Consider the following 16503-nt stretch of genomic DNA (forward strand, 5'->3'; position numbering starts at 1 on the left):
TATAAATCCCTGATGATGGTGCTTCCTGAGGTCCCTCAATTGCAGGTTAAATGGACTTACACAAATGAGACTCCATCCACCCATGACAACTTTCCAGGGTCATGAGGGAAAGGTACACAATATAATCCAGGCTTCTATATAATTACCACCTATAGGTAAGAAATAAATCTCATTCCCATAACTTGCTGTGTAACTGCCAATCTGATAACTAGTTCACAGTGAATGAATATGATTCACAAAACTGATCCAGTTTGGTTTACTGAAAAAGCAAAAGTGGCTTTAGCCCCTGATAAGCAGAACAGACACGTCTCACGGTTTGTGGACACAGACACATGGCCTGACATTTTAGGGAGAAAGACAGTAAACTGGACCTAGGCTACTCTCTCTAATTGCTAACGAGTTGGCTACATACATTTGATGTAGTGAGCAGGGGAAATGTACAAATGTGGGAGTTCAGCATAAGATCCACTTTTGGGGAAACTTCTTATCCCAATTATTAGAATTCTCAGAAACTAGCTTGTCAGGCCCTGAGCCACTGAGAGGGAAGTAATACACAGTGCAGGCCTTCAGAGAAACAAGACTACCTAGAAAAGAGACAGGGAAAGGTGAGGGAAGATTTATACAGCCCAGCTGAGGCATCTGTTTGGTAAAGGGATACTGTAGACCCAAAGGGCTGTTCTGATGGTTCATCTCAACGATCCACCTGATGAGACCTAGAATCACCTGGGGGATGGGACTCTGGATGTGCCTGTGGGGGACTGTCCTGAGTAGGTTAACTGAGGTGGGAAGACCCACAACTTAGGGTGGCAGCATTCCCCGAACTGGTATTCTGAACTCTAAAAGAGGGAAGAGTGAGACAAGCACAAGCTTTCAACACTACTGAAAGCAATAAGAACAGCAATTCAACCTCCTGCTGTTGGAACTTCCCTTCAACTGTGAGCCACAACAAAAACTTTTCCTTTTGGTTACTTTCTCAGGATAGTCTAAAGAATAATAAGAGAAGAAACTAAGACAGTGAACAGTGACACTGTTACTACTGTCTCGAGAGACAGAAAGGAATTCACTTTCAGGACTTTCTTAGGGAGGAAGTTATGAGGACATCAGATCATGAGATGAATGCTGCGATCTATGGTGCATTTTGTTATGAGTGGGGCCCTTTGGGCCATTCTGGGTGCCAGTGACCCAGATTCCCATTGCAGATTGTATTATTTGCATCAACATTTTGCCTGCTTATGAAACAGAACACCATCACAGTCTGAGAGGATATGTCACCTCACAGCTAAGGATTCATGCCACAACAGTGGCATATACTCACTTCGTGATACATAAATTTCCCATGGCCCTATAGGTTATTCAACAAAAATGATCACAGAGACAACAGACCACAGAAGCCACCGATAATCTCAGAATCTGGGAAAGTGAAGGCAAGATGAAAAGCCCAAGGCCATACTTAGCTACATGGTTACAAATCACACTGTTACAATATACCAGGATAATCCCTCTGGCTAGAAAGCCCTTCCAGGCATGGGGAACTACAGTATTACAACAAGCTGACTGCCAACACTACTCATGCAAAATGTCCAAGAAATATCCTACATTCTAAATAAAAGTGTTTGCAATGATGGAACCTACTCATAAAACTGGTGTTTTGGTTCTCTTAGTACATCTGCCAATTTTGAACAGGGCCCTTTGAACCACTGAACAATTAAGTTATGGGCACTGCTATTAAAACCTTGCAGGTCTTATAAACCCAATGGAATTAGATGTTTCTTCACCCTCCATGCATGCTGACCGGAACCTGGATGGCCTATGTCATGCTTGGAGAGCTGGCAAATAATGGAATCAAGTACACTGGGTATACTAAGGGTATGCAAGGTCTGACTCCTAAGACCATGAGGCACCACTAGACTGGGAGCCTACAGCTGGATACCAGGGGTACTAGGGACCTACCCAGAGATATTAGCAGTTTGTTATCATTCGAAGAAGTCAATGTTGTTGGATAAATGGTAAAACACTTGTGGCAGAGCATCACAGCTGATTTTTCACCATTATCATGGTCTTGGTAGGCCATTACAATCCTTCAATTTCCTCAAAACCTACATTTAAGACAACAGCTCTGCTGTAAACTTCCTGCTAGTCCAACTGAAAGGAGCAATGTATGACTGTGTGAATGGAAATTCCTGAAAAGCTGTGTCTGGCTATGAACAACAACAACAACAAAAGCCCTGGAAGGAGTTCGTGGCTTCAGAGACTAATGAATGGATTGATTAGAATTCCAGTATAAAGCAGGGATTGGAATTTGATAGGTTCAGAGACTAATTGCTTTATCTTGCCCTAGTTTTAGCCTTCTGAACAGCCATGCCTTGCCCCACTCTGTACCTGAACTAATAACACCCATGAAAATAATTAAAAACTATTTGAAGCTATTAATTTAGCAGAACACTAGATTCCGCCAATCCAAGAGCTAGCAGTGTCTTCAGATAGCATGTTAGGATTACAGATAGCTCCCCTGATCTCATTATAACTGCCTCCACAGTGTACCTCCCAATGTATTTTAAATTTGTCTTGATTTATGACTTTCTTTGTTCTGTAAAACTATAAAAAAAACCCTCCAGGCAATGGTGGCCCATGCCTTTGATTTGGGGCCCAATCTCTGTGAGTTCAAGGTCAGCCTGGTCTACAGAGTGAGTTCCAGGACAGTCAAAGCTACATAGAAACCCTGTCTTAGAAAACCGAAAAATAAAAACCTTGTGAAACTGCTTCCATGTTGGAACAGGGAATCTGAAGTAACCTAAATCTGAGTTCCCAGGACATGGTCACTCAAAATACCTCCAGAATAAATTATTTTGTATTCCTTTTAAGATGAGAGCTGTGGCCGGGTATAGCAGCACACACCTTTGATCCCAGCACTTGGAAGGTAGAAAGGCAGATCCCTCCCTGAGTTCCAGGTCAGTCTGTTATACAGTCAGTTCTAGGACAGCCAGGGATACATATAGGGAACCCCCACAAACACCCAAAGAAATGAGAGCTATGGTTTTTACATCAACAACTGCCAACACTTCTGGTTGAAATGCAAGCAGAAGAGCTCTTGACCTCTTTTCTAACAGTACTTGGACCACCAGCATGTGGGCCAAGTCATTGCTCCAGGTAGGCATGACCTTTCCTATCTTGCATGTGGCAGTGGTTCCCCTGGGCCTCTTTACATGTATTCTGACTGAGGCTCAATAATGCTACACTGTGTATCTAGTGAGGTGTTATACCTAATGGGAGACAAACCTCTTCCTCCAGACTTCAGGCTGGCCTTAGGCATAGGAAATGTACTAGCTTTGCTAAGGGTAGTTATCTGGGCCTCAGAGGAGAACACAGAACAGCTTTCGAGCCTACCCTGAACTAACTGAAATGTCTTCTTTCTGGCTTACGGACACAGTGAATGGCTGTAGAATTTGTTGGTAATGTAACATACTGACTTATAAAGGGACTGGCATTCTAGTCCTCCTCCAGCAACTGGTCATCCTTTATCTAGTGTAGCACCTCAAATAAATCTTGGGATATAAAATCCAGGGCAGGTGGCTTCTGAGGTTCAGTGACTTTGGCTGTGATGCAGATGAGACTCTACCTCCCCTGAGGAAACTTATCTGAGCTTGAGAAATCAGCTCACAAATGCTAGACTGTTGCCGAACCTTCTTTATCCAAAACCTGAGCCTACTTCACAAATTATCTTGTGTCTGTGTACTTTGTGTCTTACTAGACCTTTCAAACAAGCTGATAACCAGGTAACCAATACAGTCACACTGTTTCACAGAGTTCGTGGAAGGAGTGAATCCCAGCTTGGATTTGGAAGCATGAAATTATTGACTGTATTCAAAGCTACAGGAATAAAAGAACTCTCCTAAGAAGCAAGTGTAAATAGAAGATGTCTATGCACTAGCTTGGACCATGCTAACATTTATAAATTAAGAATAAAGGATACAGAAAAGGAGACAAAAAAAAGTAACAATCAGTAACTCTGTGTTGAAGCCAAAGAACCATGCAAAAATCAGGGGAAAATGAGCCAAAAACCAAGACAGAGGACCACACATTTAAGTCTTAATAAATATGATAAAAAAATAAATAAACTCAAAGTGGACTTCTGCAGTTGGGTGCCACAAACGAACTGTTACAACAAACTGTAACAAACACGCTAACACTGCTTTGATAATTTATTTAAAAATTTCTTATTGCTGATATTTATAAGTAGATTTATATATAACAGTATCTGATAGGACAGTATGGAATATTTTGTTTTCATGACTTTAAAAATGAAATCAACCTGAAACATTCATGTCCTCATCATACACATCGCCTACTGAAACTAGATACTCAACCTCTTACATGAACAGCCTATTCTTTACCAGTCCTCGTAAAGGCTGACTCCTAGAATGTTACACTCATTTCTATCCAATTCTCACCTTCTTCCATCTATTTCTGAATCATAAATTTTTTTCTTGTTTTATTTTGTTTTTTTAGACAGGGTCTCATAGTAAAGCCAAAACTGATCTCAAATTTGTATCTCAGCCTCCTGTGCTGAGATTAGAAGTCTGAGCTACTATATCCATCCACTGGATTTTTTACCACCAGTGTACATTTTTATTAATTATTTTGTATATTTTATTAATAATTCAAGCCCTTCTTCCAATTTCTCCTATATTGCTGGACAGTTTGTACCTCCATCCTTTTCTTTTCAAGGAAATGTATCTAAGAATAATTTTATTCACTGGGCATGATGCATCACATCTCAGTAATCACTCGGCTAATGCAGGAGAAACAAAACAGGCTTAAGATCAGTCTTCAGTACACAGGGAATTTCAAAATAGCCTGGAGTACAAAGAGACTTTAAAAACAAATAAATGAGGAAAGAGATGAAGGTTACCAGGAATGCAGCTCAGTTGGTAGGCTTCTGCCTTAGTATAGAATGAGGCCCAACAGGGGGCATAACAGTGTAATCCTATCATTACAGTCAGAGTTTGGAGACCAGAAGTTCAAGGTCCTCAGCTACACAGGGTGTTTGAGCAGTCTGTCCTAGAAAGTTAAAGTTAAGATCCTTGCCTCAAAAAAGAGCAAAAGAAATAATTTAGATTCACTCACATAGTTTTCTGCTGTCAATCTATACCACGTGACCACACTATACCCAGAATCTCACTTGGCCGTTAGAACATTTACTAGCACAACTTTCCTTACAACTCTTTATTTATTTAGTCTGTTTTTACCACATTAGTTATAACGATATAAGCTTTATATTTTACTTACCATTTCCCCAACTGGACCCAAAAGGCAGGTCTTTTTTTAATCATTTCCCCCCATTTTTGTATTTCTGACTTATATTTAGTGTAGCAGACACTAAATATGATCAGAATATCCAAATGAACATCACTGGAAATATATTTTATTTGCTTACCTCAACCATGTTTTTTTCTAGTTCTTTGCGTTTGTTTTCTTCACTGGCCAGGTTTTTCTTCTTGAGGTCAAATGCACTTTGAGACTTAGTATTAACTCGCTGAGCCTCTGCAAAAGCGTCCTCTAAAGATCGGAGAACACCTCCAGTTTCCTACAATTAAAGGTACACCACTTAGTTTGCTCCTGCTAGCTTTCTTCTGTGATTTCTATGATGATATACCAACCCTTTTCAAGCTACAGCACTGTTTTTATGTTAACAAAGCAATGTGGAAAACCCTGCCCAGTGAATCCTAGGAATGGTAGAGTTTTTCCAGAGTGTTTATCTAATTTGTTTGCTCTGACCTTATCTCTTCTTTTCTCAAGCTCTTCTATCTCACAAGTGAGAGCCTTTATTTTTTTTTCATTCTCTGACAGCACTTCTTGAAGCTTTAATATTTTATCCTGCATTTCCTTTAGCTCCCCCGCTGAACGCTCCTTGGTATCTTCAGCCAGCAAAAACTGATAAGCAATATATAAGCGACTCAGGTGCTCTATTTCTCGCATTACTTTTTGGTACTCCAAGTATGAAGATCTTTCCTGAAAGCAAAGTCATAGTAAATAATAACTCAAATTTCATACTTTTAAAACAAATTAATGGAGAACCTCACTACAGCAAACTTGGATCAAATTTTTCTTTGTATGATCTGATAGGTTTGTCTTTAATGACATCATTTTATAAATTTTCAGAAACTTTAACCTCAGAACTTTGGCTTCTAAGACAGCATTATCTCATCTTGAAAGAATGCTATTTTTGTTTTTTTGTAAATTAACAGTCAAGAAGTTGGGATTAACAAGGAAACGTCTCTATGGTTTATAAACTGGTGTTATAAGTCTATAACACACACACACACACACACCCCTACCTATCTACAGGACACACTGGTAAATGTATTTTGGCAGCAATGCCACTATGATTCCTATGGAACTTTCAGGTACTACTACAACAAGCTGAATCACACAAGGATCCACTGAAACAACATAGCAACTAAACTGCATAAGCTGCAGATAAAGAACAATTCATACAGTAGCTTCATTGCCTCCCCCTGCTACCAAATTTAGAAAAAATATGTCAAAAGAGGAGTCTGAAGGCTAGGTTTAAATTTCTAATCTATTTTTGCTACTAATGAATGGGAGTGGGGGTGGGGGGCTGCTGTGCCTTAGGACCACAGCTTTTTAGCTCTGCCCTGTAAGGAGTTAAGTAAACACCAAACTTAGTAAGTCTTAAGTGGGACCATCGTTACAAATAATGTGCTTCAAATAAGAGATACCATAATAGAGGGAGACATTATAGGTCTAGGGAAATGTCTGGAGATCTACAAAGATGACATCAACTACCAATCTAAGCAACAGAGGAGAAGCTACCTTAAATGTCCTCCCCTGATATGAGATTGATGACTAATTCATATGGCATCCCAGAGCCTTCATCCAGCAGCTGATGAAAGTAGAAGCAGACACTCACAGCTAAACATTGAACTGAACTGGAATCCAGTTGCAGAGAAGGAGGAGTGATGAGCAAAGGGGTCCAGACCAGGCTGGAGAAACCCACAGAAACAGCTGACCTGAACAAGGGAGAGCTCTTAGTCCCCAGACTGATAGCTGGGAAACCAGCATGGGACTGATCCAGACCCCATGAACGTGGGTTTCAATGAGGAGACCTCGGAAATCTATGGGGCCCCTTGTAGTAGATCAGTACTTATCCCTAGCATAGTAATGGACTTTGGGAGTCCATCCCACATAGACGGATACTCCCTGAGCCTAGACACACAGGGGTGGGCCTAGGCCCTAACCCAAAAGTTATGACAAATTCTGAAGACCCCTATGGAAGGCCTCACCCTCCCTGGGGAGTAGAAAGTCTATGTGATAGGGAGGGTGTTTGTTGGGGCGCAGGGGCAGGGGAGGAGGGAAGGGAGAGGGAATTCTAATATTCTAATTCAAATTAAAAAATGGAGGAAAAAAATGTGCTTCACAAACTTTTTTCACTTAAACATTACCAAATTTCATGATGTCTAGGGCTGCAAATATTGTATCTAAGACTATGAAGATTATTTTCTAATATTATTTTGACTTAATACATAAGGTATACATATCTACTGCAAGCAGAAGGCTGGATTATGGAATACAAATTTGAATGTATTTTATCCCATAGAAAAATTCCCAAGAAATGGTAGACACTTCATCAGTATTTGTATAACTTAGGATCTGTCACCAAATTTGAGAACCATCCTAACTATATATCAAGCACATAGCATATACCTCTTTTAATTTTTGAATAGTTGGAGTAATCTCTTCTTCCAATATCTGGAAAACAAAAGACAGGCAGTATTTTCAGTAGGTCAAGTACCAATACAAAACACATCTAAGCAATCTGTTTCTTTAAGACACAGTACATGAAAGCCTATGGAAAACAGAACTTAGAAAAGCAACATTTTCTTGATTTATAGCATAAACTCCAAAATGTAAGATTCCTCTCCAAAACTGTTTGGCATCTATTTAATTACCGTTTTTATTTCTTTCAGCTTAGCCTCCTTTTTTTCTATAGTTTTCTGGGCAGCTATTTTTTTATACTCATACATTCTGGTTCCAGCAGCTTCTTCAATCATGGATAATATCTGGAATGACAATTGTATTAAGATTTCAAAGCAACGTGTCTCAGTGGAATTTAACATTAACTATACCACTATATTGACCTCAACAGAATTTTAGTAAGTAATATATACCAGCCTATAAAAGTTCCAGATTAAAACATATATATGACCATAACACTTAACTGATGAAATATTTATGGCTTCACTCTTATTCCCAAATCAAGTCTTCTGCTACACTAATTTCCCAATGTTCATCTCTTCTGAAATTGAAACTACTGATTTTTCCTATTTTCCTGATACAAGTCTAAAACAGACAAAAAAAAAAGTAGCTCTTTTCTATTTTGTAAGTGTGCTCTTAAAACTGTTTTAAGTTGGACTTCAACTATTTAAATTCCAAGGCTGAATATGCTTAATGACTATGGCACAAGCATTAGTGACAAGTTATGACAAGTAACTTTAAGCTTCCGTTTCTCTATTCAGAGTGAGGGCAGTGTCTGATGCCACCAATAGTAACTAAACAAAGCAATACAAATATATGCCAGCACTTTTTAGAAAGTTCCTAGTCATCTTCCATCCCCATCTCTAGAAGATTGTTTATTTCCTAGAATTCATTATGATATGTACTTGTTAGGCAGGTTTTAAATTAGTAATTCTCACTAAGACATTACAGAAAGTAAACTTATTTAAGTAGAGTAGTAATGTCAATTAGAGTCTCTTTAGCTCTTTTCAATAGTAATAGTAAAAAATTCATGACACCAACTACTTTCAAGGCAGTTACAAGTCCTTTGCCCCACCTAATGCATTCTACAAAAGAAGTTAATTTCACATGGATTTTTTTCTATGAGGTTTTTCCTTGGTAATTCATCCCAACATAGAACACTAGTTAGCTATACTGCTTCACACAGCCAAAACCTTTTAACTATGACACAGTGCTATATGTTATTTTGCTAATCATTCTCACACAAGGCTTCCAAAATTTTAAATAGAAGAAACTACTTTTAAAATATGATTGCCTAGCAAATTAAGAGTATTATATAATCACCATTTTTGCTTTTTATACATAGTACTCTTACCTCTGGTGGTTTCATATTTAATACTTTTGTAATTCTGCCCTGAAAAGAAAACAGCAAATTTAGTTTAACTACAATGAGCTTATAAAAAAAGTTACCTAAGTAGGTCATTCAATATTTAAGTGGAAGGCTGCTATAACTCACTCATCTGAGTGACACAAATTAAGTTACTAAATGATACAAAGGATAATGATACAAATTGCCCAAGGTTAAATCAGGACATTTTTGAGAAGGCAGTAATAAAAATATAGAAGTATAAGATTCTGCACTAGAGATGTGAGCTTATTAATCATTTCTTGATTATTTTTTAAACCCTGAAATATATCTTCAGAAAGCAGATTACCTGATCACAGTCTTAGAGTGGAACTGTATTTTTCCCAGTGGCAGGAAATATTCACTTCTAAAATCAAAACTTACCTACCCAGGCCTCAAATTACAAGTCATAATTTGAGTCAATTGAAGGTAAGCTGTCAATTTAGAAGCCAGATTGTAGTGAAAACATTTTTATTTTAGTTAGTTTGGATATGTTTCTCATAATTTATGCATTAGGGTTATAATCACCAATTCCATGATTTGGGGAGTTGGGATGCACTGATAGGTGGCTAGTAAAGAGACTAACGATATTTATAGTGGCCTGCTGTTTACTGAGTACATAATAAGTGAGTTCAGCCATGCTTGCTCGGTTAGTCTCTTGCCCTTGATACAACTGCACCATGTTCATTGTCCTGCAATGATAGTCATGAACCAATTAAAAAAAAAAATTCTATTGTTTAGAAATCATCCAGTCTGTGCTATTCCCTTTATAGCAACACAAAATGGACAAACACATGGTTCTATCAGGATCGTGACTTTGACACTTGTTTTGACTCCCTTAATGGAAAGTTTAGATGAATCAAATAAAATAATGCTAGTATATTACTTCCCTTTTCATTTGCTTAAGTCTCTGAAGGACTTAATCATTCAGTTTATCCCTGAAAAATTAGAAGCTTTAATATTAATCATTTATAAAAGATAATGATTCTATGGTGCTGATAGCAAGTATTTCCCCAGAGGTTCAAGAGTTGAAGGCATCATCCCCAATGAATACTCAGAGACCGAATCATGAAAACACTGATCTATGGTCTAAACCACTGATGCAGTTACTGCTGGACTGGGAGGTTAGAAACTATGGGAAGTCAGGTGGTGATGTGCACCTTTAATCCCAGCACTCAGGAGGCAAAGGTGGGTGGATCTCTGTGAGTTTGAGGCCAGCCAGGTCTACAGAGTGAGTTTGAGGACAGCCAGGGCTACACAGAGAAACTCTGTCTCGGGAGAAAAAAAGAAACTATGGGAAGTGGAGGCCTCACTTGAGAAACTGGGTTTCTAAAGCACATCTCTCTTCGCTCCTTGGAGCCCATGAGGTAAGCGGCTTGCCTCTGCCATGCAGTTCAGCTGTGATACTTCAGCCTCACCTCAGGCACACAGCAGTGGAGCTGGTCAACAATGAGCAAGAAACCTTAAAACTCTGGATGAAAAAATCTCTCTTCCTCTGACTTTCTTCTTTTTTCCAGTGGTGTGTGGGGGTATGCGGGGCGGGGGTGGGGTGGGGAGGTGGGGGGTGGGGGGTGTGCCCCCAGTCTCTCAGCTATAAAAACCTGACACGTGATTTAACTTATCTCATATTGGCTTCACTTACAAAATTAACTACAAAAAAGCACCACATAACAGCAAAAATTCAGAAAATGCAAAGACACAAAAAACAGATATAAAAAATCCCATGCTTCTCTTATGCAACAAATGAAAAATACAACTATTACGAAAGATATGAAAGGATCCCAACATACCTGCATGATGAGGAAGTGAGGGTTGTTAACATTCAGGCCCACAGAACAAAACAGATCCTGGACTCTAGTGTTATTGGCATTCACTCCATTGATTAAATATTTATTTCTGCCACCAATAACCACCTAAAAGGGAAGCATTTAACAACCTTTAAAGATAAAGGAACATTTTGTATCAAAATAAAATGACAAATCTATTACCTTCCACTATTGTGTGTTAGCACACCCAATCCTGAGTAAATAGTGGAAAATGTGTGGCACAGTCCCAAAGAATACTGATTTGAGAGAGGACAACTCAAGCACTTTCAATAACTAATTAATGTTAACTATGCACAAGCCTCCTAACCTGCATTAACTACGTATCTCAGGTCACATCTACCTTTATTTTTCCAATATGTATAAAAATGATCATGTTTTGAAATTGACCACATTTAGAGGTTAATAACTGTCTTCCATTTTTTAATGGGAACAGAAGATAAAAGCTAAAGACATGGATTTTGGTATGAATTCTTGACAGAACTCTAAAAGGCATTCACTAAAATGGCATTTGAAAACTTCAAAGAAAGAGAACAACGGTACTTCAGCTTGGGTCATCACAGCATTCTAGATCCGGTCTTGTTCAGATTTTACTGTAATTTCAAAATTGCCATTTAGGGTATGACTGTCGCATTTAGCAAAGATTGAAAGAATTAAGAGAGATTTGCTTCTCGTAATGTATACCGCACTACATTCAAGAATCTCCAATACACACCAGTAATTAATACATACTGAATAAATACCGAAAAGCTAGTTTACTTTCTTTAGAGGATTATTAGGTTGGGAGGTGTGTCCATAAATAAAGCAAAGATTTTATACAAAAAAGAAATTGATAAGAATACAGTCTCATTACACAAATAAAGATAGAAAAATTATGTATTATTAAATAGGTATGTAGAGACAATTCCCAAAAAGTAGCTGTTTACGGCTACTAAAAATCTAACAAGAACTTATTTCTGTCCTGCCCTAGCCAAATAAATAACATCAAAAGCTTGATAAGAACAAAAAATCCTGTTTTAACACAAATGCTAAAATAGAGATGATTAATAGAATTCTAAAACAAAACTGAGAAGCTGAAAGCATTGATTATAAGAAAAAATATTAAGGACTAGCTGGGCTGAAGTGGCGCACGCCTTTAGTCCCGGCACTCAGGAGGATCTCTGTGAGTTCGAGACCAGCCTAGTCTACAAGAGCTAGTTCCAGGACAGTTTCCAAAGCCACAGAGAAACCCTATCTGGAAAAAAACCAAAACACAGAAAAAATATTAAGGACTAGTGAAAGTCCCTTAATGATTTTAAAAGAAATAGCAGTAATGAAGCTAAGTAATAATACATATAACAAATTCACAGCAGCTTTAAGTTACATTGTAGACATTGAAATGAAAACCTGAGAAAACCAGTATAGTATCTAAAACGAAGAAATGCTAATTCTGTTCATACCTGTTTTTACTAACCCTTTTTGTCACACTAATCTGAGACCACCTAGATTAAAAAAAAAAAAAAAAACTATGGGAAGGGGAGGGGAGAGGCTGGTGGTTCCACTTAGAAAACATTTAGACCTGCAGACAACTTAAATATTGAAATATACAAAAAAGTCCGATTTTATGTTTGAACTTTGTCAACAGAATCAAAATTAATGCATAAAACTAAGTTAGCAGACTTCTGCTGAATTTAAGATTAGTTTTTAATAATCTCTTTATAAAAGGAGATCAGAAGCAAGATCTAAAGTAACTGAAGTGCTCACAGGTAAGAAAGATCCCAGCATGGCATAGCTCAAGTTCTAATCACAGGTGAGTGCTTACATGAGATGAAGAATCTCAAGTTCTCTTTCAGAGGACACATCTTAGAGGGGCATTATCAAGCACACAGTTCAGTATTGACAGAAGCACCATTATGCAGCTCAGGACTCTGTAAGAAAGGTACCCTAAAGGATTCTAGTCAGTATTCCTAAGATTTGCTCATCAACACTGTCCCAGGCAGCTTTTACTGAGCCATCCTGTGAAGGAAGGCATTAGACTTGAAACATTTACAAGGTGTTACAAAATTTCTTCCCAGAGAAAACAATCTATGTTGGTGAGTTCTTTGAAATAAGAGGTGTTCTTTCTAAATACAACCTTCCATCCTTCAGGGTAGTTCCTTCAAACTCAGGAGACAAACAAATTCAAACCTTCAGGAAATCTCTGGAACTGACCAGGTCACTGCACGCCCCTATGTCCCATCCATCTTACTCCTGAGAGACACTCTTGCCTAAGACAAGCCACCTGAAGAAGTGCAAACCAGCAACTGTCTGAAAGATGTTCCAATCAGCTGAGCTGCCTTGAGGAGAAACTCTCTAATGCAGTGGTTCGCTGTGACCCTTTAACACAGTTCCTCATGGGAGGTGGTGACCCCAACCATGAAATTATTTCCATGGCTACTACATAACTGTAAATTTGCCATTGTTATGAATCGTAATGTAGATAGCTGTGTCTTCCAATGTTTTTATGGTCCTTTGACCCCTACTGCTCTAATCTACCATGGTCTGGGGCAGTGTTATGTAACAGTTTCCTCCAAGGCTGAATGGAATGTTCCATCCTGCAGGGAGGCTTTTCAAACAGGAACATAAACAATTCATGACAGCTTCAGGAGCTCCTTCAAACTGACCAGATTCACTAGGCCTCTCCCTGTGAGAGTAAACAATAAGCCTCCCTCAGAGGGAAGGAAGCTGAGCTGCAGACTCTGAGAGGGGCAAAGTTGCAAACGAGACTGAGACCACACAGCTGCCTCAAAAGCCATTAGACCAGTAAGGTACCTAGAAAAGCTACTCTCCACAGACTGAGCTGCCTGCAGGCTGTGCAGTGAGCTCCAGGCTCCTAGCTTTGTCTGTCACCCATGGTGGATGACACAGCTGTCTTTGAGTCACTTCCACTCCTGTAAGTAGTAATTCCTTACCCAAAATCCTGTGAGTAACTCTAGTACAATTCACTGGCCCATCAAGTTGAACTTTGGTGGTACACATATTTTGGTCGGCTGTTGGTTCCCTACCTGGGGTGTGCAGACCTCCCCAGAAAGAGCGTCTGCCACACAATATAAGGTACCCAAATATTTGACAGCTACTCACCTGTCTTGTTACTGTGATTTCATCATGAGCTTCAAATCCCAAAGGACTTTGTTTTTTGTCAGAATTATCAAAAGTGATTGAAACGGAGGCTTTAGTAATACCAGCCTGCCCATTTTTATAGACTAGATCTTGTAAATTAGAAGCCCGCACCTATAATTAAAGAAGGAAAGTTCATTGACAAAACTTTATTGTACAAAAGCAGCATTAAAATTACATGCCTTGCTTTGGAAAACCCCCCTATGTAGTATTAAGTCAAAAAACAGGCAGTCACACCCTCAGGAAGAAAAACAAGGACTACAGACATTAACCTATAAGTACCTTTTTCAACAGAATTTTCATTCTATTCTGAATTTTTTTGTTGTTGTTTTTTTCAAGACAGGGTTTCTCTGTGTGACTGCTCTAGCTGTCCTGGAACTCACAGAGATCTATCTGCTCTGCCTCCGGAGTGCTGGGATTAAAGGAATGCCCTACCACAGCCAATTCTATTCTAAATTTTAATGACTTAGCAAAACTCAAGGAAGCCATGAACTTTATTAGCCACCCCATCTCTCAGTACACCCTAACAGGGCACTGTAAGGCAGAAGATGAGGTACAGACTCAGAACTGAGACCAAACTGAAACAACAGTGCTGGTGTGGGCATTACTCCCAACAGCTTAAAAGAAAAGGAAGCTGAGGCAAGGCCTCAGAGTTTCTATCTTTTCATCTACAGAATGGAATAATAATAGTATTTGCTTAAATGATTACACTGTAATATAACAAATTTTACACCAAGTAACAAACATGCAAATGAAGGAAATTCAATTAGGCTCCAAAGATTAACAAAGACTCCCTAGTCAAACTTTACACAAATCAGAAATTTTACACTTTACCTGAGACAGGTTGGAGATGCCTAGGAGAAAGCAGATGGAGTCCAATATATTGGATTTGCCACTACCGTTTAAACCAGTGATAGCATTGAAGAGGGGGTCAAAACCATTGACTTCAGTCCTTTGTGCATAGGACTTGAATCCTTCGAGAATGATTGATTTAACATACATTTTTCTATCCTGTCTTGGGCTAATAAGCCTCTGTTGGGCAACAAATTACAAGCCAGGTCTGTATAAAACAGAAATAACATCACATAAGTAGATGTAAAAACAAAAACAAAAAACCCCAAATCACAGTAAATATGACAAGAGTACATAAGAATGTAGATCACCAGGAAAAATACACTTGCTAAACTACTTTTATTTTTAAGAACAGCTTCCTGGGATTTTACATATCCAACAGTTACCCACTGCCTGGAAGTTAAACCAATCAACCTGGAAGTCACTAACTTTATCACTACTGCCCACTTTTCTAGGCTTATGTTGCACTCTAATAATACTGCAGTTAATAAAGGCTATTTTTTTTTCATTCTCCGAGCCACACAGCGCTTTTATGGTACTAGAGTGAGTACCCCTTTACTGCAGACGTCTTTACTTAAATGTCACCTGAGACGACTCTCTCTGGCTCTCCCTAAGTGAAAACACACACACACACACACACACACACACACACACACACACACACACACACATCCTCTCCTTCCTTTTTTCCCTCCATGGCAGTAAAAAATAAGCAGCATTGATCTGTCTATCCAACTCATCCTAAGTTCCGCTATGCTCTTTGCCATGAATCTCTGAACGCAAGACTCTCAGGACCCGGGCAGTTAGTGGATCTTAAGGACGAAGTGAATCCATTCTACGGCTTCTTTTTTGAAATTCTGATTCCAGCGTTCTCTCGCCTCCCCAGGTATTTCTAGATCCATCTTACGGATGAACAACAGTCAACATCTGTAATTGCCGCGTAAGGTCCCTCCTGGAACCTGACCCTCCCGGGCGCCCCATCTCCCGCCCAGACACCAGGCCGGGCTAAGAGCCGCACTGCGCACCCGCCACAAAGCCATCCCGGCCTGGGAAACCTGCTGGGTTCCTATGCAACGCGAAGGCGGAGAGCGTGGCCACCTGACCTGTGTCGGGGTGCTACCGGGCGAACGCCAGCATCCCGGGTAGACCATCCGCCGAAGCCCAACAACCGTGCCGGAACTGTTCCTTTGAATTTCGGCGCGAGCAAAGGACCCCGCCTCCGAGGAGTCTGTCCTCTGTTGGTGCCCAGTATATGCCTTACTGAAGCGCTTCATCTTTTGTCCCCAGCAAAAATAGGAAACAACGTGGCGACAGTAAATAATGTTCTCGACAGTGGCGGGGAGTAACTATAATGTTGTGGGCATGGAAAGTGCAAATGAAAATGGGTCGCTCTCACAGCCGCGGCAGGCATGCTCCGGGCAGCACCTTTTCCTGGTCCGGGCCTCGCGCGTCCCCGGTCCCGCCCACTTTCTGTCTCTTTCCGGCCACTGGCGTCTTCCTCAGGCCCCGCCTCCTCCAGGTCGACTTTCCAGG

The 16503-nt window shown here is 39.7% G+C and overlaps 1 protein-coding gene across 2 annotated transcripts in view; it reads right to left on the reverse strand.

Moving 5' to 3' along the window:
* The window catches only part of Smc2 (structural maintenance of chromosomes 2), a 50668-nt gene extending 34442 nt beyond the window's left edge, over positions 1–16226 (reverse strand). The window contains exons 1-9 of one of the 2 annotated variants that reach the window (XM_027403087.1): positions 16074–16226; positions 14953–15178; positions 14083–14232; positions 10951–11073; positions 9131–9169; positions 7971–8081; positions 7726–7770; positions 5776–6009; positions 5435–5584 (exon numbers count right to left, since the gene is read on the reverse strand). In XM_027403087.1, the coding sequence (XP_027258888.1) occupies positions 5435–5584; positions 5776–6009; positions 7726–7770; positions 7971–8081; positions 9131–9169; positions 10951–11073; positions 14083–14232; positions 14953–15120 (1020 nt within the window). In that variant the 5' untranslated portion in view covers positions 15121–15178; positions 16074–16226. Of the gene's footprint in view, positions 1–5434; positions 5585–5775; positions 6010–7725; positions 7771–7970; positions 8082–9130; positions 9170–10950; positions 11074–14082; positions 14233–14952; positions 15179–15995 lie in introns of both variants that reach the window. The other variant, XM_027403088.2, reaches the window with a different exon arrangement.
* Positions 16227–16503: the final 277 nt, after the last annotated feature.

The sequence above is a fragment of the Cricetulus griseus genome, chromosome 2 (genome assembly GCF_003668045.3).
Source record: "Cricetulus griseus strain 17A/GY chromosome 2, alternate assembly CriGri-PICRH-1.0, whole genome shotgun sequence".
In the NCBI taxonomy this organism is placed as follows: domain Eukaryota; kingdom Metazoa; phylum Chordata; class Mammalia; order Rodentia; family Cricetidae; genus Cricetulus; species Cricetulus griseus.